Source organism: Ruditapes philippinarum, unplaced genomic scaffold, assembly GCF_026571515.1.
Source record: "Ruditapes philippinarum isolate M1 unplaced genomic scaffold, ASM2657151v2 ctg197_1_1_1_1, whole genome shotgun sequence".
NCBI lineage: Eukaryota > Metazoa > Mollusca > Bivalvia > Venerida > Veneridae > Ruditapes > Ruditapes philippinarum.
In genome coordinates, this window is record NW_026863178.1 from 458,680 (window position 1) to 481,030 (window position 22,351).

A 22,351-nucleotide genomic window follows, 5' to 3' on the forward strand; every position below is an offset into this window, starting at 1 on the left:
AAGAATTTGTAACAGAGTTACCAACGTCCCCCGCCCCGGGAGTTTTATATGAAGCATAAAATTGTGCTATTTCAAAAAATTGAGGTATGGATCTCATGACATTCAGTCCATAATTATGATCAATGCTAGATCTGCAAATGTAACAATAAATTTGTTAAAAAAATAAAATGAAACACGGAATTTAAAAATCTATCATGTTAAGCGTTGACCTCTAAGTGTGACCTTGACCTTGGAGGTAGGGGAGCAGGTGTTGTGCATGACATAACGTCTTATTATTGAGACTATTTGTGCCAAGTATTATCAAAATCCCTTGAACTATAAAGAAGTTATAGATTGGACACAAAATATACCCTAAAACAGACTACGTAAATCTTTGACCTCTAAGTGTGACCTTGACCTTGGAGGTAGGGACACAGATGTTACGCATGACATTATCATCTAATCATTGTGACTATTTGTGCCAAGTACTTTCAAAATCCCTTAATCTATGAAGAAGTAATGGACGGGACAAAAAATATACCAAATAACAGACTCTGTTAACCTTTGACCTCTAAGTGTGACCTTGACCTTAAGAGGTAGGGGTGCAGGTGTTGTACCTGACATATCGGCTTATTAATGTGACTATTTGTGCCAAGTTATTCCAAAATCCCTTGAACTATGAAGAAGTTCTAGATTCAACACAAAATATACCCTATAACAGACTATGTTAATTTTTGACCTCTAAGTGTGACCTTGACCTTGGAGGTAGGGATGCAGGTGTTGAGCACGACACATCATCTTATTATAGTGACTATTTGTGCGAAGTATTTTCAAAATCCTTTGATCTATGAAAAAAGTATAGACCCGACACAAAATATACCCTGTAACAGACTATGTAAGTATTTGACCTCCAAGTCTGACCTTGACTTTGGAGGTAGGTGACTGGTTTTTGCGCATAACACATCATCTGATTATTGTGAACAATTATGGCAAGTATTTACAAAAGTCCTTCATAGATAAGAAAGTTATGGACCGGACACGACATATACCCTCAAATAGACAATGTTAACCTTGAATGTGCAAGTACGACCTTGACTCGAAGGTAGGGGTCTGGTTGTTGCACATGACAAATCCTCTTATTATAACAAACATTTGTGCCAAGTAATTTCAAATTCCTTTGATAAATGACAAAGTTATGGACCGGAAACGAAATATACCCTGTAACAGACTATGTTAATATTTGACCTCCAAGTGTGACCTTGACCTTGAAGGTAGGTGACTGGTTTTTGCGCATGACCCATTGTCTGATTATTGTGAACAATTATGGCAAGTATTTACAAAATCCCTTCTTAGATAAGAAAGTTATGGACCGGACACGACATATACCCTCAAATAGACAATGTTAACCTTGAATGAGCAAGTACAACCTTGACCCTGAAGGTACAGGTCTGGTTGTTGCGCATGACACATCGTCTTATTATAACAAACATTTGTGCCAAGTAATTTCAAATTCCTTTGATAAATGACAAAGTTATGGACCGGACACGAAAATTTAATATACCCTGTAACAGACTATGTTAATATTTGACCTCCAAGTGTGACCTTGACCTTGAAGGTAGGTGACTGGTTTTTGCGCATGACACATTGTCTGATTATTGTGAACAATTATGGCAAGTATTTACAAAATCCCTTCTTAGATAAGAAAGTTATGGACCGGACACGACATATACCCTCAAATAGACAATGTTAACCTTGAATGAGCAAGTACAACCTTGACCCTGAAGGTACAGGTCTGGTTGTTGCGCATGACACATCGTCTTATTATAACAAACATTTGTGCCAAGTAATTTCAAATTCCTTTGATAAATGACAAAGTTATGGACCGGACACGAAATATACCCTGTAACAGACTATGTTAATATTTGACCTCCAAGTGTGACCTTGACCTTAAAGGTAGGTGACTGGTTTTTGCGCATGACACATCGTCTGATTATTGTGAACAATTATGGCAAGTATTTACAAAATCCCTTCATAGATAAGAAAGTTATGGACCGGACACGACATATACCCTCAAATAGGCAATGTTGACCTTGAATGAGCAAGTGTGACCTTGACCCTGGAGGTAGGGGTCTGGTTGTTGCGCATGACACATCGTCTTATTATAATAAACATTTGTGCCAAGTTATTTCAAATTCCTTTCATAAATGACAAAGTTATGGACCGGACACAAAAGTGTGACGGACGGACGGACAGACGGACGGACAGACGGACGGACAGACGGACCGAGCCTATTTCTATATCCCCCTTTTTTCTTCAAAAAGGCGGGGGACAATAACTGGTTTTATTTTAACTATAATTGAAAAATCCCTGTAAAATATGGTTTAATTTCAACTATAATGGTAAAAACCCTTAAGTAACTGGTTTTATTTAAAAACCAAATAAAACTTTCAAGAATTTATACTGAAATCATTTGGACAATGTACATTGCATATAAATAAATAGCTAAGCTCTCTTTTTCTGTAATATCTCTTTTAACAATGCTCACAGAAGCCAATCATCCTTAATCACAGGGAAATGTGTCTTAAGGAAAATACTGAAGACAAACTGCCTCGATGCAATCAGTCTACTTTAACATTGCATTTTAACATTTTGAATAGACAAGTGACCATCATTGTCCCTAACTGGACGATATATACATGTATTACATTCATACCTCATTCAACAGTGACCAAAAAGATCTAGAGATCGAACAACTTTGCCAAATCAATTTTTTTTAAATACAGTCGAACTTCGTTCGCTCGAACTCGAAGGGCCTGTGCAAATTTGTTCGAGAGATCGGTAGTTCGAGCCAACCGAGGTCGAACATCATATGCCTAAAGGTTTATAGCATACATTGGTCGAATGATAAATACGTAAATATAATTGTTTGTTAGTACATTTGTTCGTCGAATATGTTACATTCAGAATTATTATCCAGTGTTTTCAATTAAGTATAAACGGTATTTTGTGTTAATCTATATTCATGCATCTTGTAATTGGTTGAGTTCGATTTGGCAATCAGACCAAACTTGTTGAACAATGTTCAAAATATATTTATATGTTTATAATGGGATTTTTTTAATTTTGAAAAATAAATTAATGAAATATTTAAGAAAAAGTTTTACAGCACCATTTATTTGTAGTCATTTACTTAAATAAACACACGTACAAGTATCATTCTATAAATACATAACACTATTACAATTCACGTTACATGAACTACAGTTGAAATTAAAGCCGTCCGGATAAGCGTCATTCTTTATTGACGTTAGCATATTTCACTTATTTCACAAGTTCTTTTCTTTTTATCGTTACCATAAACGGCAAATAAACAATATTATTGTAACAAACAAATTGGTTACAACAACTCTTATTTTGTATCAATTAACCTTAATTGCCTTTGTCATAATCACGAGGTGTTAAAAACATGTGTCACCGACTGTCATTTGTTTAGGACATGTCTACTCGTCTTTTTGTGTTCGACCGAAAAGGTGTGATTTTCACTATATATCTGCCGGTGGGACCAGAGATCAGGTTCGAGAGTTCGAGCGATCGGTGTTCGAGCTATCCGGGGTAGAACAATATATAATATATAGGAATTTTGCCGGGACTGGGCGATGAGTTCGAGCGAAGGGAGGTATTCGAGCGATCCGAGTTCGAGCGAACGAAGTTTAACTGTATTTTAAAAAATCTGGCTTAAAACCGAACACATTAAACTGACTTCAATGGAAAGCAAGACAAACAGATAAATATATTGAACCCTTTTGCCGGCAAGAAGAACACAAACTTACCTGGAGTGCAGATGTGGTAGCAGTGATATTGAGAGAGCTAGGTCGTTGGCCCGAACGTGCCCCAGGTGTCGGCTGTTAATACACCAAAGTTCACCATAAATACACAACTGGTTAGTAGAGTAGTACAAGACACAAAAACTACTGTGTGTAGAAAGAATACACTTGAATACAAAATGTGCACTAACTAATTACATATACTGAGTATAATGTGCACTAAACACAAAAACTCCTCAAAATGATCTTAAAACTGAAGTTTGTTAACTATCTGAGCATATACCTTATAACACCTCTATTTCCATGTTAAATGTGAAGTGATAATATTAAGTGGCAAACTGTTTTTGTCTTTTTTAATATGACAGTCCACAAAGGTACCTTTTATGGTTTATATTAAAACAGGATATGATACAATTAAGTTTTGGTTCTTTAAATCACTTTATATCACATGCAAACAATGTAAATCTTCAGAATTTTGATGAAATTGAGGTAAAACATAGCTTATTCAGAAGTGATGAATTTTCAAAATATCAATTTTGAGGTGTTTTTATATACATACTGTTAAAGGAAAGGAAAATCCCGAAGTTGTAAATCAATTTTGATTTGATTCAAAACTAACTTTGAGGAGTGCAGTCCACGACAAGTGTTTTTCAATTATAGTACATTCAATTTGCAGTAATGCTTTGTTATTTAATAAACTATCATAATGATTATATTCTGTCAATGATGTTTGTTTGTTCATTTATCTGATTTTTACACTGATTTTAACACAATTGATTATATCTCAACAGAGGCTTTCCTGGAATGAATAACTGACCAGAATTTGTCAATTTGTCAGTAAGTCACAGACTACCACATGGATCTGAGCAAGTAACCATTAGACATAATGTCCAAGATCCATTGTCATAAAGAAATTTCACCTTGTCTGAGGATTGAACCCATGACTGACCCCAGGATTATCAATTCATTGGTATCTGTTATACATGTACATTGATGTTTACTAATTAAGTATTTAACTATGTAAGTAATATACTAATGTTAATAATTTGGAAGTTATGTTTGGCTATGTTAATAAATCTACTATCACTAAACAATCTTCTATAATAACATAATAACCAAAACACATCCCTCTTTTAATGCATGTGAATGCCATCATGGATATTTCTAGAAACAAAAGCAACTAAACAAAATGGAAAATCAAACAAATTAATCATCTGAAATCATCAAACCTCTTAAGTGGGTAAAAGTAAACAATAATTTGCAATAAAACTAAAATTCTTTAAACTGCAAAGGAATTTTCATATTAAATAAAAAACATTAACTTCCTTCATGATAAGGCAATTATTTAACAATACCCTTTATAATCTTTTTCTATGTAAATTTTTTTATCATCTTAAATTACCTCCCTTTAATCTTTTTCAGAGTCTTTTTAACAAATTCTTACATTCTTGTGAAATATATTGTGAAATTTACAAGCTTCCATATAACTGCTTTCAACATAAGGCGTGATCAGCTGCTAACACAAATTTGGAGGGTGGGGTAAGATGCAAAATCAATATATCAAATCAGCTAATGTACTAATCAGGAACATATATTGATGAATATGTTGGAGAATTGTATGTATCATAAATATATATAACTGATAGATTAATAATTATGCAATATTATAAGTTTTTTTGTTGTTTTGATTTTTGATATATGAAGCTTTTTTAACTTCCAAATGAAAATTAATTAACTTCCGAATGAGAACTTAATATACAAGAGCTGTCAGAAGGACAGCGCGCTCGACTTTTTTAGTGCTTGCCTATAAAACAAAACTTTGACAGTTAAGGGCACACAAGACTTTAACTAGGAATTTCTAAGTACAAATCAAGAAACATTTTCACAGAGTTATCTTCTCTTGCTTACAGATAGGTCTCATGATGGCACATAAGAACTCCAACTTCCAAAGTAATATCTCAAATGGTTAAGTCAACAAGTGGACAAGAATGAAAATTTTAACTGAGTTTCTAAGTCAAAAAGGGCCATAATTCAAATAAAATCCTTAACAGAATTACCTTCTCCTGCCCATGTTTTGGGACCATGATGGTAAACAAGTATTCCAACTTTCAATTTAATATCTCAACCAGTTCAGTCAAAAAGTTGACTGGTACAAAAAAGTTAACCAAGATTCTAAGTCGATAAAAGGCCTTAATTTTTAAAACAAATCCCTGACAGAGTTACCTTCTCTTGCGTACAGATGGGGGTAATGATGTGAAATAGCATTAAAAGTTTCAAAGCAATATCTCAAAGGGTTAAGGCAATAAGTGGATTTTACCCATATTCAATGTATTTTCTAAGTCAAAAAGGGGCATAATTCTGTCAAAAACCTTGACAGAGTTATGTCCTCTTGTCTGTTGATGAAGGTCGTGATGGTAAACAAGTATGGTCAGTTTAAAAGCAATACCTCCAATGGTTTTGAAATAAAGTGAGGTGGTACAAAAAACTTAACCAAGCTCAATACACTTTCTAAGTCAAAAAAGGGCCATAATTCTGTCAAAAACCTTGACAGAGTTATGTACTCCTGTCTGTAGATGGAGGTTATGATGGTGAACAAGTATGGTAAGTTTCAAAGCCATACTTGTAATACTTCTGAAATAAAGTGGGGTGGTACGAAAAACTTAACCAAGGTGTGACGCCAACGCCGACGCCGACGCCAACGCCGACGCCGACGCCGGGGCGAGTAGGATAGCTCCCCTTTTCATAGAAAAGTCGAGCTAAAAATCAAAGAAATCTATCACTGTTAAACAAACTACATACAATAGCCCAATAATAAAACTAACAGTGTGTATAAGGGTAAGGGTATATCACCTGCCATTCAAGAAATATTATTATACATGTATATATACAAGGAAATAAATAAACATATCATATATTTATGAGGAAATAAATATACAATAAAAGCTGAAACTTTAAACAAAGATATACATAAAAATCTCAATTATGACATAAAAATATTGACTCTAAAAGTAAACATTTTCTTAAGTAAACTAATTTGACAGTCTGTATCATCTTATTTTTTAAATACCTGTTCTTGTTTTCTTTAACTAAAATTCTGTTGCTATATCACGGACGATTGTAATTCTTAAACAGTTACAATAATAATGTTCAAACATGAAAAAATGTTGTCAAAACTTTCATGCTATCTGAACCGAACCATTGTCATGCTTCCATTTCTTTTTTCTAACCACTCCTTAAAACCCTCCCAAAGCCAGTATTGATAATAATCTGCTAAGACCAACCAATCATAAAATGTCTATAATTAGAAGTCTATAAATAGACATAATATCTATATATAGATATCCAATCATTTCAAATGAAATTTCATTCTCAAATGCTTGCATAAATAAAACATTTAAAACTATACATAAGAAAACAAAATTCAACATTTTCTTAAATGACATCATACTTCTATCACTTGATTATATGTATACTTTAGAAGGATTATACTGAACTGATAAAATATATCTGAATAAAGATAAAGATATAAAGATATGTACATGGATAAAAAAAGAAATTAAACACAAACTCTTGGTTAACATAGTTTTCAAGCCAACCACATGCATGCAGTTTACTAATGCAGAATTTCAAAACTTAGGGAAGACACAAAAATTTGCATTATTTCTGGGTGTTTGAAACATATGCACAGTATCTGTCAAGTTCTTATGTTTTAAACAGTCCATGCCAGTTATAATCATGTCTTCAAAGTAGAAAATACTAATGTATTATGATACATATATAACAATCTTTATTTTAAAACAGCATTATAATTTGTTCCGATGAAATTTATTATTGAAAGGATCTTTTTTTTTCCAAAATGCTGTTTTTTTTTGTTTTTGTTTTTTTAAAAGAAGTGACTTTTTAAAAGATATTCATCAACAGTATATCAGATACCTGCACATGTTTCAGCAGTAATATACTGTGCATTCCAAATCTGGAAAATTTCATGGCTAAATCTGCTTAATATATTGCCGAGTGCTGCAGAGTCAATTTATTCACACATATAAACTCCTACTGATGCAAAGGAAAAGGAAAACTACACAGCAAAGGCACTCTTATCAATCCTGCCAGAAATTATTCCGTTTTAAAAATAATTGTTTTAAGCACAAGATAAGTAGGGATTTTAATGGCTAAGTTCAAATGTCAAACAGCATTTTCTTGATTTTGTGATAAAGATTTTGTCAATGGACAGAACCACTTTCAACTTGTACAAAAAACAAATCATAAGTGCAAGCACATTCATAAAACAAGGTGTAAGTTCTTTCTTAAAAAAAAGAAAATATTTGTACTACCTTAATTAATGAAACAACTGCCTTCATTGTTCAGATAAAAACACTGAAAAAAGGGATTTTTGTATGTATGATAACCTAACCACCTAACATAAATCAATGAAACTTAAGCAGGATTAAAAAGAACTAGCAGGATTAAAGAGAACAGTGCCTTTTGCAACAAAGGAGAAGCATTAAAACACAACAAACATGGAGTTATGATATTATTCTATTAATAGTGATAGATAATGATGAAATCTTGCAAAGCAGCAGTCAGAAAAGTGCACCATGCCTTTATATAGTAAGGAAAGCATTCCTCCAATAGTTGGCCATTATTTAAATACTGTCAGAAGACATATACTGGTGTAACATAGAAATATTATATTATACATTGTATAATAATATGTGAGTAAACAGTTATTGTTTTAGTCTAATATAAATTTTATGGACCCATTTCAATTATTTCTCTGTCCAAATTTGAAGAATACAATACTTCAATTATGAACATAAAGTCAATTTACTGGACAAACAAGTTTTTCCTAGGACTTTATGAAGCCAAGAGAGACTTGGACCAACAATTCCTAACTTTTTGGTAAATTACCAGGTCAAACCCCCACTATCCCGCACCACCCCCCTCTCAACTAATCCAGAAATTTTACGTCAGATCTTAAATCATTCATATGATTTTGTTTTATTTTTGTTTTGGAGAATCAATAATGTGCATAAAGTTATGCACAGTTATATCTAGAATCCATTTTCAAAAGGCCATTTCTTTCAGTATTTGACAGGAAACTATTAAAGTACAAAATAAAAGCACATTAAAAACTGATTACTTTAAACAGCTGCAATAATTTATTGACTTGAATGTTTGTATGGGATACATTACAAGTGGTTTCATACAGCTAAGAGTCATGTTTGTTTATTTACAGGTAAATGCTTTCCTCTCGATAGCATTTCAAACATTTATTGGCAAGTAAATACCTATCTCCACAAAAACAATCATATATCCAAGTAACATATCTCTAGATAATGCATGTTACGCAAATGTATCTAAAATATGTTGCATATCAAAATGCATTACTGCTTCAATTATAAACTACACATTCTTTCTTAAGTAAGTATTGCCCCTAGTTTTGGAAGGATGGCCTTCAGTGTCAATAGCTACAGTACATATTTCTTTTCATACTACATATTCATGTATGTATGCATTAAGCAAAGAAGCCATAAAATAGAAGCAACAATTTAAAATGATATAACACATATAATTCTAAAGCTAGAGGTTATAATTTACTATAGAAACACGAGATAAATATATTTTTTGGATTTATACATGGATTTAGCCTAAACGGAAGTAAAAATCAGCTCTTGCATTGATTAAGGTAGAGGGAAGACAACTTTCCATTTAAAAGCACATAATATTAAAGGGAAGCTACCCTTTCACCAATAAAGGCACAACTAAAAACATGCTACAAGGTGAAAATTATGAATATTTTTTTCAAATCACTTGCCAAAGTTTAGTTTACTAATTAGTTAGGTGATATGTTAATAGTGTATAAATGCTATGTTGATATTCATACAGGTTTTTAGTATCTTTGTTAATGTAAGCGTAACATGAGAGCACAATCTATTTGACCTGTTAATTTCAAATCATTGATTCCCTAATTCAAATACTAAACATAGAATTTACAGATTAAATAAAAAATTTACAAGTGCAATTAACAAAGCTGCTTATTATCGTTAGGTTCCAGGTGACGAGGGTTATTGCATATCTTTTAAGCAATTCTTCTTCAACATATGTGAATTAATATTTAGTTTTCACTTATCAATTATTTTGATAGCAGACTTTAAATCCACTAATACACCAGATCAGCTTCCAAAAATAATCTTGTAATGTATATATGTATATCCTCAGTTTTTAGTCTAAATTAAAAGTATCTCTAAAATGCTTCAAGCAGGTCCAATAGATAGTCAGTATTAATGAATGATTACTTTGTTAATAATGATTTTTCTTTCTATTAAACCAAAGGACTAAGCCTGAACCCAAAAAGATGAAATAAGGGGAGTTCACTCCATGCTCCCTAAACCAGAAGGGAGTTAACTATTGTGAACAAAAATCATAACTCTACGACCCTGCAGCTCTCCATAGTTTTAAGTTTTATAATGCTCTAGTTTCAAAAGTTGGTTATTATTTCACAACATCAATTAAACCTGTTAATCCTGTGAGTTTCTACATCTACTATTGTATATATGTAATGAAAATCTTAACTTGTGATGTGTTATATACAAACAATAAAACATGTTGCAAAATTAGCTAAGAAGCTTGCTTTAAGAAAAATATTTAAAGATTTGTAAATAAATATACAAAAAAAAAATATATATTGTACCATCTAAAAGAAAATAGCCATAGGATTTAAAGATTTATAGAGATTTATAATTTTTCACCAAAAAATAAATTACATCTAGCTGAATGTTACTCATCCATTGTTTTCTTTCATTTTTTTTTTAACTGAGTTAAAATGTCTACATTAAAATCAAATCATTACTTTAAATGTGTAAGACAAGCCTTTAGCAACAATCAGCAAATTTCTATTCAGGTACACATTCTGTTACTTAAATGGAAAATGCTGATTGTCACTGATATAGACCTCTTTGTCAAGAATGAATCTTATGTTACATTTGTTCTTGTCCTATCACAGGATTAACCGATCTGTCTGCCATCTGGCGAAAAAGAAAAAGAAAGATTGTTTTTGTAGCACCAGTAATTCTGCATGTACCTGGTTATTTCCGAGGCCTGACACTCCGAGCCTTACCCTCGGTCTTGATGCACTCGATGTTGCCGAACTCATCGAGCTCACCGATTCCTGGCTCCCACTGCGCTCCCTACTCAACCTCATACCAGCGCTTCCCACTGACCTTGACATCGAGTTTGGTGTTGAAGTCACAGACGTCTTTGTGACTTTGTGTACTGGCGCAAATAGCCCATATCGAGGACGGCAGTCAAAATACCTGTATATCCAAAAGGTATAGTCGTTAAAATGACAAGTAAATTTTAAATTAAACAGTTTTTCAAACTACATGTACATTATAACATACTATTTCTTGGTCATAAAACAACAATTTTCATTTTCATACTGACATTATTTCAAAATACTTTATCAAAGATATACTGAAAACAGATAAAACAGAAAGATTTATAAATCAATGAATAAATTTGTGTAAGTTAGGACAATGTTTTCAATACAGTGAAATACTGTTATCAACATATAAGTTCTCACCTTTTCCCTGCAACAGCTCCATCATTCTTCCCTACTGGATCATCTAATTCTACACCTGCCCATTCTCCCTTTGCAAAGTCTGCCGGACCTAGGTAACGTAAGGTTCCTTGTTTTGACCCACTTACTAATACCCTATCACCAATATTCAAGTTATGTTTTATACCCGCTGAACCAGAGGTCATCTCAGATTTCACTTTAGCTGGGGCATGACCTCGATTCAAACTAGTGTTTGAGCTTGAAAGAGATTTATTTACAGGTCTCGGTAAACTTGGAGTTGTTGGCCGCATCAGACGGCTTTCCCCGTGACTTGGGGTTGTCGGGCGGTGTGACATACTCGGGGTAGTAGGTCTTTTATTCACAGGTGTATTATCACCATTTACTGGCATCGCTACTTCTGATGTTGATCCATCCTCTGCTGACTTAACAGCTCCTGCTATTCCAGGAGTCCGACTTAATTTAGAAATTCTACAGAACACACCACGTTTGGGTTCACATTGAAAATATCTTACTCCATTCACTGACCCATCGTTTTTACCGATTGTTTCATCAAGCACAACTCCTGCCCAATCCCCTGGAGCAAATTGGGTCTCTCCGAGAAAAGCAATAAATCCAGGTTTAGAACCACTAACAAACACACGATCCCCGATTATAAAATCATCCACTGGTGGTGGTGGCGCTCCTAAATCTTCTTCACCTATGAAAGAGCAAAACACAAAATAAATATTGTCTTACTTTGATATAAAATTTCGACACTCTCAAAATAAATTTACGTAAATAAAAAAAGGAGAAAACATAATATGTAACATTTTAAGACAACATGCTATGCTATGCTATGTTAAAACAAATGCTTATTGACTATGTTACACAATGCTACAAATTCTTTCGATCACATGCATGCTCAAACACTTCGACATTTAATCATCTCATTCCAGATATACACAGAAGCTTAACATTAAACTGATGATAATAATAACTGCATGGTAAGTATAAACTCTTTATTTCCTGGTGTTAAAAGTAATTTTAACAACTTCTTTCCTGCAATGAAGAGCTTTAAATTGTTATCATGTAAAAATTATCCTTTTTAACACATTTTAGAGGAGTTACATAGGCCAAAGTATATAAAATATCAGTTTGTGGTGACATTTAAAAAGCAGGCTATACAATACAAGCCTTATTTCTATCTACTTAACAAATGACCGAATGCTTCACAGCCATTTGAAATGTCTGAGGTTAGAGTCATGGCAATGATAATAAATTATTATCCTTAAGACCAAACTTTTTGATCATTATCATTTCCTCTATATAATGTTAAGAGCCAGTTAACTTAAGCAATATTTCAATTTTCATTCCTATTATGGCATGTATTTATACTAATAAGTATCTCAGCAAGTAAAATGCCAACTTCTCCACAAATATAATATAACATGACACATGTTGGAGGGCAAATAGCATTTAGAGATGTCACATGCTAAATTCTGTTAAAGGTCCAATGGACTGTGGTTAAGACCCTATCCTATCTCAGCTTATCAAATCAGGTTTAACAGTATCAATGCTTTAAATTTAGTATTGTATGATAAAGAGTTAGAAAACTTATTCATCAAAGAAAAGCATTGCATTATCATACCTATTCAAAGAAGTACACTTATTACATGTATTTCTCTAGACATAATAATCTATATTCTAACATAAAGCTGTCTAGCTTCTTGTGTTGAGTTTGACATACAATTAAGTGCCAACAGAATATGGGAATCCACTTAAGCAAAGCACAGGAATTTTCTCTAAATTTATATCAAAGCATATAGCTCATTTAAACATATCACACAAACATAAACAAACCTTCTATAAACATTTTATGAAGGAAAAACATAAAAATTAATAATCATGTTTTTAGTTGCTTGGGTTTTACCTTCATGTATCTACATTGCAGTTTCCATCTCTTTACACAGGGATAATTAATAAAGATCAGATATTAACTAAAACTTACATTTTCTTCATGTCTTATAACAAATTAAAATACTTTTTAAAGCAAATTCAAATCATTCATGCAGCCTTAAAACAAACAGCTAGCTGACTAATATGTGGCTTATCTGACTGGAGAAACGTGCTTTATTTCATTAATACATTTAACACTACTGTGTGCAAAACAACTGATCAAACTTTTAACTTTTTCTTACATTGCTAGTTTTATTGGATCAAAGAAATAGCATATTTCTTATCAATTATAAAACTCAATCCTTGAAAAACATTTATCTGCCAATTTCTATGACTAGATCTACTTTATTTCAAGCACTAAACTGTATAGTGTCATTACTTTTATTCTGTTTTGATAAATCTACTTAGACTAGCAAATTCAAGGACACACTAAAGAATAAATATTTTTTAAATTAACTTTACAAAAAGAAATAAGGTTAGTTGACTTGCCTTTATACTATTATCATTAAAAACTGATCATAACAGTAAACATTATAAACCTATTATGAGCCTTACTTTTAAAATGTTTCTTTCTTTCTTTATAATTCATTAAACAGTTTCCCTAGCAACTCAAAGAAAGCTATAAGAAAACAAGAAAAGGCTATGACACTACCTGCCAGAGTCTGTGCGGCATCAGCAGCATATTTCTCAGCCACGCTGGTGTTCAAACCTGCAGCTCTTGCACTTTTGGCAATAGCACCTAGACACAACACAAAATTAATGCACACATAGCTCTATCAAATATGCAAGCAAGAATAGAAATGCAAACTGTACTATAACTGTAGAATAAGGTTTTGTTTAAAACCAGAGTATAAGTCTACAGAACATTCATAGTTGTTTTTTTCCCTTCCTTTTGCCTTAACCCTTAAGCTGCTAGAAATCAAGTGATATGCTTTAGCCAATGGCCATCAGTATAGAACCAGACAAGGTTTTGAGTTAAGATTCTGTTTTATCTACCCCTTTCTCCCATATTGTCACTCCTTTTTAAATGTTTGGTAAGAAACCATTCAATGAAAATATCCCTCCTTATTGTGAGGCTTACTTATGACCTAAATTGACAAATAAACTTAAAAAAAACTTTTCCCACCGGAATGTACAAACATTATTATGCTAGTTGTTTGTTTGTTTTGGGTTTTACGTCACATCGACACAGTATAGGTCATATCGCGACGTTCCAGCTTTACAGGTGCCCTTCCGTGCATTATTTCAGGCACGAACGGGCACCTGAGTAGAACCACCGACGTTCCGTAAGCTAGCTGGATAGCTTCCTCACATGAAAGAATCCAAAGTCCCTGTCGGGATTCGAACCCACAGCGGTAAGGGGCTAGTTAAATTGAGTGTTATGCAGAGTTATTTTAGATATTATAACAGTTTTGAATGAAAATAATTCTAGTACATAAACACTTATCTAAAACACAATAATTATAATGTTTTCAAATTAAAAGCCCGTTAATACCCCCAATGACTGAAAGTAACCAATCAAAAAAGTGCTTTCAAATTCATTCATAATGTTAACATTAAACAACATTAAATAACATTAAATATATTAAAGTGACATTATGCTCATATTTTCATTGTCAAGTTGAGCTAAATTGACTTTAGATTTCCAAATATTGACTGTTTTTATGGTGAGTGACCAACAGATTATATTAGAAAATGTTTAGGATAAAATCTAAAATCTGAAAAAAATAAATAACAAGAGGGCCATGATGGCCCTGAGGTCGCTCACCTGTATATAGGCCCCCCCCACCCCTGGGCCAATTTTTACCCAAGGGCTTTTATTTGTTTATTTGAACAGACTTGGTAGACACCCATAAGAAGATGTTTCATGCTAAACATCTAAGTTCTAGCTCATTGGCTTTTTTAAAAGAAGATTTTTAAAGTTTTTACTATACACATATAGTTAAAAACAATGACACCCCTGGGGCAGGGCCAGTTTTGACCCCCGGGCGTTTATTTTAACAAACTTTGTAGATATTTACTTAAAGATGTTTCATGCTTAATATCTAAACTCTAGCTATTTGGGTTTTTCCAAAGAAGATTTTTAAGTTTTTGCTATACACATATAAGGAAAATCAATGACCCCCCCCCCCCGGGCGGGGCCAGTTTTGACCCCAGGGCTTTTATTTGAACATACTTGGTAGACACCCATTAGAACATGTTTCATGCTAAATATCTTAGCTCTAGCTCTTTGAGTTCTTTAAAAGAAGATTTTTTAAGTTTTTACTATATGCATATAGGGAAAATCAATGACCCCCTGGGGCGGGGCCAATTTTGACCCCAAGGCTTTTATTTGAACAAACTTGGTAGATACTCATTAGAAGATGTTTCATGCTAAATATCTTAGCTCTATCTCTTTGGGTTCTTTAAAAGAAGATTTTTTAAGGTTTTTCTATATATATATATAGGGAAAATCTATGACCCCCTGGGACGGGGTCAATTTTGACCCCAAGGCTTTTATTTGAACAAACTTGGTAGACATTCACTAGAAGATGTTTCATGCCAAATATCTAAGCTCTAGCTCTTATGGTTCTTTAAAAGAAGATTTTTTAAGTTTTTACAATACGCATATAGGGAAAATCAATGACCCCCGGGGCGGGGCCAATTTTGACCCCAGGGCTTTAATTTGAACAAACTTGGTAGACACTCACTAGAAGATGTTTCATGCTTAATATCTTAGCTCTAGCTCTTTGTGTTCTTTAAAAGAAGATTTTTAAGTTTTTACTATATGCATATAGGGAAAATCAATGACCCCCTGGGGCGGGGCCAATTTTGACCCCAGGGCTTTTATTTGAACAAACTTGGTAGACATTCACTAGAAGATGTTTCATGCCAAATATCTAAGCTCTAGCTCTTACAGTTCTTTAAAAGAAGATTTTTTAAGTTTTTACTATATGCATATAGGGAAAATCAATGACCCCCAGGGGCGGGGCCAATTTTGACCCCAGGGCTTTTATTTGAACAAACTTGGTAGACACCCATTAGAACATGTTTCATGCTAAATATCTTAGCTCTAGCTCTTTGGGTTCTTTAAAAGAAGATTTTTTAAGTTTTTACTATAATTATGCATATAGGGAAAATCAATGACCCCCCCGGGCGGGGCCAATTTTGACCCCAGGGCTTTTATTTGAACAAACTTCGTAGACACTCACTAGAAGATGTTTCATGCCAAATATCTAAGCTCTAGCTCTTATGTTTTTTTTTAAAAGAAGATATTTAAAGTTTTTTCTTTTGGTTGCCATGGCAACCAGAGTTCTGCATGGAATTAAATTCTTTGAACAATTTTTAAAGGTGACCACCAAAGGAACATTCCTGTGAAGTTTGGATGAAATTGGTTCAGTGGTTTAAGAGGAGATGTCATTTAAAGCAAAAGTTTACGGACGGACGCCGGACGGACGCCGGACAAAAAGCGATCACAAAAGCTCACCCTGTCACTTTGTGACAGGTGAGCTAAAAAGACTGCCCCACTCTTTTTTTTAAATGAACATTACAGGTAAATTCTAAATGGTATTTACTGAAATTCCGTTTGAATCCGGTGGTTATTTATTGTTTATGCAAAGTAAATCATTAAATCAAAAGGAATTATGGCAAAATGAAAATTTATTTTGACTCTCACTTGTTCACTCACTATATACCTTTAGATGGACATAATGACACTTTAATACAAGGTCTTGTACCTGACAAACAAATCCTTTATCAGTAAAAGAAAACAAAAGAAATCAGTATTCTGTCATTATCAATCAATTAATAACACATTCCATCATCTTACCTTTTGCATTATATGAACTGTGCTATGAGAAATATCCAGAATAAAGACTAGAAACAAACTGCCTAATGTTTTATGAAGTATTAACAATAACTACAGAACAGAGTAAAAATGTTACTGGTAAAGTATATTCTATGCTCCATGTATACAGCTTTTTCTCTCTCTCTCTCTGAAGGGTTCATGTAAAATAGTTCTAGAGGGGCTGTAAAAAGTATCAACATAAACATTAATTGTTTAAAGATGTTCTCTATGTTGGTGAAAAAAACCTGATGTTTAGAAGTAGCTTTACCAAGATACCTGGACAAGAGATATTGTGTTGAACTAAGAATTTTGGTAATGACCTTGAAGTAAAAATAATGTTTTTCCCCCAAGATAATTATGCCAGACAAAAAAGTGCTGCAGAATATGTTATTTATATGGAAGTGTTACATCTATATATTCTTAAGAAATAAGAATGTAATTATCTCAGACAGATCAATAAAATGATTCATATTTGGTACAAGGGCTGGAAAAATGGTTTCTGCTTAGGACTCAAAACATTTGAGTTTAGTACTACGTAACCCTGAGTATACCCTTATGCTGGTAAAATATTGAACCAAACATTTGTTTCCTCAAATATCTATAACAATTTAGTTATTACTGAAGGAAAATATCTAATATAAAAAAAAAATTAAAGAAAAAAGGGCTCCAAAAACATAGTTAGAAGCACATGCAAATTAAGTTAATAATCTTAACCAAAAAACAATTCAAACTCAACACATGCAAACTGAAATTAAGAAAACAAGTTAACAGGATAACAATGACAGTAATATAATATTTTTGAAAGTACAGGCAACACTGGCAGTACAGAAAGCTCTTCTTAGCAGTAAGTCTTTCAAAAACTGTTCATGAAAAACATAGAAGAAGGACTTAGAGGCTTATAAAGTGTTATAGACAGAAAAATCTTTCAAGATATCTTTTTTTATGAATTAACCATTCACAAATTCTGTAAAAACATAACTTTTGGAGAGAGTTTTTTAATTGACATTCCTTTTAAACCTGACATAGTACAATATAAATTAATTACTATGGCATGAATTTGACTGGTTAGATGGAGATAACCGAGTTATGACAACTTAGAAAAGTAAACCAATCTAGAAATTCACTTAATTTTTCTATAGTTTTCAAAGACTAACATCTGAATTTTGCACAACAATAAAAAATTACTAACAGAATTTACAGAATTTGTGAATACTTGGACTAAAGGTCATATTAACCAAAGATTAGCAACCAGTCTGTTATCAGACTGTGTCTTTATATCAGCAGACTGGTCAACCATCTTAAGAGTTTTACAACCTTACAGTCCAAAATATAACAATTAAATTAAAATTCTAGCCAAACCACTAAAAACCCTTCAACAAAGTTCTTACCGTGTTTCAATGCATGAGCAGGACCTAGTAAGTGATAATCCGGGTGTAATAATTCATAGTTTATACGTACAGAACCATTTAAAACATCAGCCATATCTTATAACACTCTCAAAACTAATTTACATTGAAAAATCACCTTTTTTGATACTTAAATAGTACTAAGTACTGTTCAACCTTTCTGCTACAGCAAATAATATTGAAATACACACACAAAGCCTCGACTTTTCACTCAGTAAGATGCAAAAATAAAATATATCATCTACAAAATTCCATCATCTAATGATGAAAGCAGACGCACACAAAATAAACACCTTAACTACGATGAATATCTCTCAATATATCTGACTTGCAAAGTAACTTTAATATTATATTTCTGACAAGAATATGCAGAGCTGTTATTTCCGTTGAGCTTTTCAATATCACCTGAATATCACTTGAAAAAAAACTTTTCAGAAGATCTAATAACAGTTTCAACTCATAAATTATGCAATAATTTGATTAAAACAACTTTATATTAATACCACAATATGTCTACATTACAGAGATGCTTCCCTTATTTTCACAATTTCAGATATCACTACACTTGCAGTTATGAAACAATTTCATATGCATTGCAACATTTTCGAAATATTTCGCTAGTGAATATAAACACTGTGACTACACTGAAACGCAAAACCACAACCTTGACTGTTTAACACACTATGCATTTAAGACTTTGGAACAATTCTGATCTATAGGTCTGGAAATGTATCAATAAAGATGGAAGGTTTTTTTCCGCAGCCACTAGCTGTTTTATTACAATGAAGAAAAATCTATTGCGTCTTCCTGCAGTGTATTGACAACAGAGTTAGATATAGAAAGAAACCATGTGTTCCTTACATGTTACAGTATCTATCTCAGAAGTTTTCTAGTTTTGAGTACATTCTAAGCTTATTCACTTGGGACATTACTGGCTCTTATATTGATGCGCTTTTATTTGCTATTCCAATGTACAAAAAGTTCTTCAAATAGGTCAGGAGGGTACTTATGGCCTGATGAACCTATAAACCTATTATAAATACCTTATTATCACTATGACTATAATTAATTTCTTGAATTTCAAATAAAGGAAGCAATTTCTAACTTTATTGAAAGAATTGTAATTGTTTTCATGTCAACCCTTTGATTTAAGTGCAATTCTGTACAGATCTTAATTTCCCAATTCTGTGTTTTAACTGATTAAGATTTCATGAGATATTCCTACATTTGCTGAGAAATTCATTTCAAGCAGTAACATACATGGGATTCTAAAATATTGGTGCACAGCAAATGATACTGGCTTGTTTGATTGATAATGTTGGAATTTAATAGTGATATCAAAACATTGATAAATGTTATCAAAAGAGACATGTCATCAAATAAATACTATCAGTAGATGCATAATGAAGTATTTCCTTCCTTATTTTTCTGCCAGTTTACCTCTTTCTAAGAAATCAATACAAGATTTAACAAGTAATCTGCATATGAAGAACTTCAAAGTGCTAAAAACAACTTAATTACTGCATTAAATTGTATGCAATCACATTACAAACTCCTGTGGGTGATCACAGAGAAATAATGGCCTTAATTTTGATGCAGTGAAGTACCCTTCCCAATTATTCTGAGAGACAAGTACTTACTTTGTGCCCTGGACAATGAGCCAGGTTGCATTAACCCTGACTTCTGTGGGATACCTCCACTTGGTTTTGCTAATTTGGACCCTGAAGGGGCCTTTAGCCCGGAAGGTCTTGGTAAACTCATCTGGAAAAGAAAATGGTCACATAACTTTACTTCTTTATTCAACAATATCATTTTGAGCCATATCAGGCACTGAATTTTTCTGTGTAGTCTTAAAGTGACCCTGCAAAATATACTAATGATAATTAAAGATATTTCCTTAAAATTCTACCATACATATCTCTCAATAGGACAAGTGAACCATCCCCTATTTAAAGCTACAGTAATATGCCAATGAAGAAAGCAAGCAAACTTAAAAGAACTTTTATTTTATATGTAAATAAATTTCTGTTCAATAATTCATAAATTTTGTTAGCTATCTTTGGCAAAACTTTTAATTCCTTTTGACTGAAAAGTACAAATATAATAATACCCTGTCAGTCAAATTCAAGAACATGTTTTTTCTCTTAAGTCTGACCTGAGCTTTTTTTTCTTTTCTTTTTTTCAGTCTTCTATTTATTCAATTTACAGAACATAATTATATAAGTAAATATACTGTTGGCTATGCAAGTTTAGCGTTTTCATACTGAAATTCCTCTACCTACAAATGGACGGTAATAATTTCTAAATAAGGCAAGTCTATTGTGAGAATATAGCATGATAAAGGTTCGGCTACTGTTATTTACATTCTATAGGTATATAATTTAATATAAATTGTGTCCAAGTGTACTGAATTCTTTTAACAATATAGATTATTTCCTTTGCCAGCACATAAAACTTTTATTCATACACAGCTATCAGGAATAATGAGAGAATGCATTACTAGTCTAGACAGAGGAGGGTTTTTATCTAATTAATGTTGTGAAGCATTCCTCTAGCATTGAAATACTTATCAGTGGCACATCGCAATTTCCCTTGACCTTTCTGACATGTATATAATGTCCTTATAGTTGACAAAATTTTCTTATAGCTGACAAAATTGGGGCCAATCACTACAATAACTTGACTTTAACTTCTGAATTTAAGGAATCCTGGGGCTACTTGACCAGACTATACTATTTACTGCTTTAGTATTTTGAAAACAGAAATGGGATTATTCCTTAAACTAATTCTGGACTGTTCTGCCAGACCATGTCACAGGTGCTTCAACACCAAGCCTGCTGGCAGTGACTGAACCTACCCATGCAACCAGTGCAAACCTTGATCAACAGACACGTCCATGACATCTGATTACTTCTCTTTTCAGTGAAAACTTCTGAATGGCTACATTTAAATATGGCTATTATTCTACTTTACAATTTATGGAGATCACCTCAAGATCATCAAAAAACTTCTCAGCTAACAGGATTTTTTCAAATAAGAGCCAGGTGATAGGTCATAGTGTGCTTTCATAAAATATACTGCTATAAGAAGAATAAGCTATTGATGGATTGAGTACCATGATCATATTAAATCATTATATTTAAACAAATGGTAAGGGGATTCAGGACTCGAGCATTCATTTTTTTAATCATTCAGGACACAATCATTTATTTTCTGGACTCAGGCAGATTCCTAGATGAAGTTGATCAGCCTGCTATATTTTGCTTGTTTTAATTTTACTATTTTGGACCACACAAGGCATAAAAAATATCTTTACATATGTCGAGAAGCATTTAATCCATCTTTAACAGCACTTGCTAAACTATCAAAATAATGAACATTGCTCCACTAATATTTTCACATCATGAAAGAATGTCTGTCATACAGTATACAACATACCCCCAGCTCTATGACTCACTAGTGGTAACATACCTCTTCAAGGTGCAAGTTTCACAGTAAACAAATATCACAGTCAGCTTTTATCACATCCTGTTACCATGGCAACAAATCAACAAACTGTCATCTTGAGAACATTTTTCTTTCTTTTATTTCCTGAAGACAGAAAAAGAGGAAGTATATACTCAAGACTGAAAAAACTTTCAAGAAAGTAATGTTTATAATCAGTAACATCTTCGATAGTGCATTCAAACATTGTTAAGATCTGTGAAGACACACATCTGTGAAGATACATAATCCATGAATTATTATAGTTAACAGAACATCTAATTCAGACCTTATTTTGTGCACATGTGCCCATTAACTC

At 32.8% G+C, this 22,351-nt stretch overlaps 1 protein-coding gene across 1 annotated transcript in view; it reads right to left on the reverse strand.

Annotated features, from left to right (window-relative positions):
* LOC132721374 (CAP-Gly domain-containing linker protein 1-like) overlaps positions 1 to 22,351 on the reverse strand; it is an 85,093-nt gene that overhangs the window by 51,915 nt on the left and 10,827 nt on the right. The window contains exons 2-7 of the mRNA XM_060705666.1: positions 22,021 to 22,140; positions 20,190 to 20,310; positions 13,970 to 14,056; positions 11,386 to 12,079; positions 10,885 to 11,116; positions 3,810 to 3,881 (exon numbers count right to left, since the gene is read on the reverse strand). Coding sequence (XP_060561649.1) covers positions 3,810 to 3,881; positions 10,885 to 11,116; positions 11,386 to 12,079; positions 13,970 to 14,056; positions 20,190 to 20,310 — 1,206 coding nt within the window. The 5' untranslated portion in view covers positions 22,021 to 22,140. The remainder of the gene's footprint in view (positions 1 to 3,809; positions 3,882 to 10,884; positions 11,117 to 11,385; positions 12,080 to 13,969; positions 14,057 to 20,189; positions 20,311 to 22,020; positions 22,141 to 22,351) is intronic.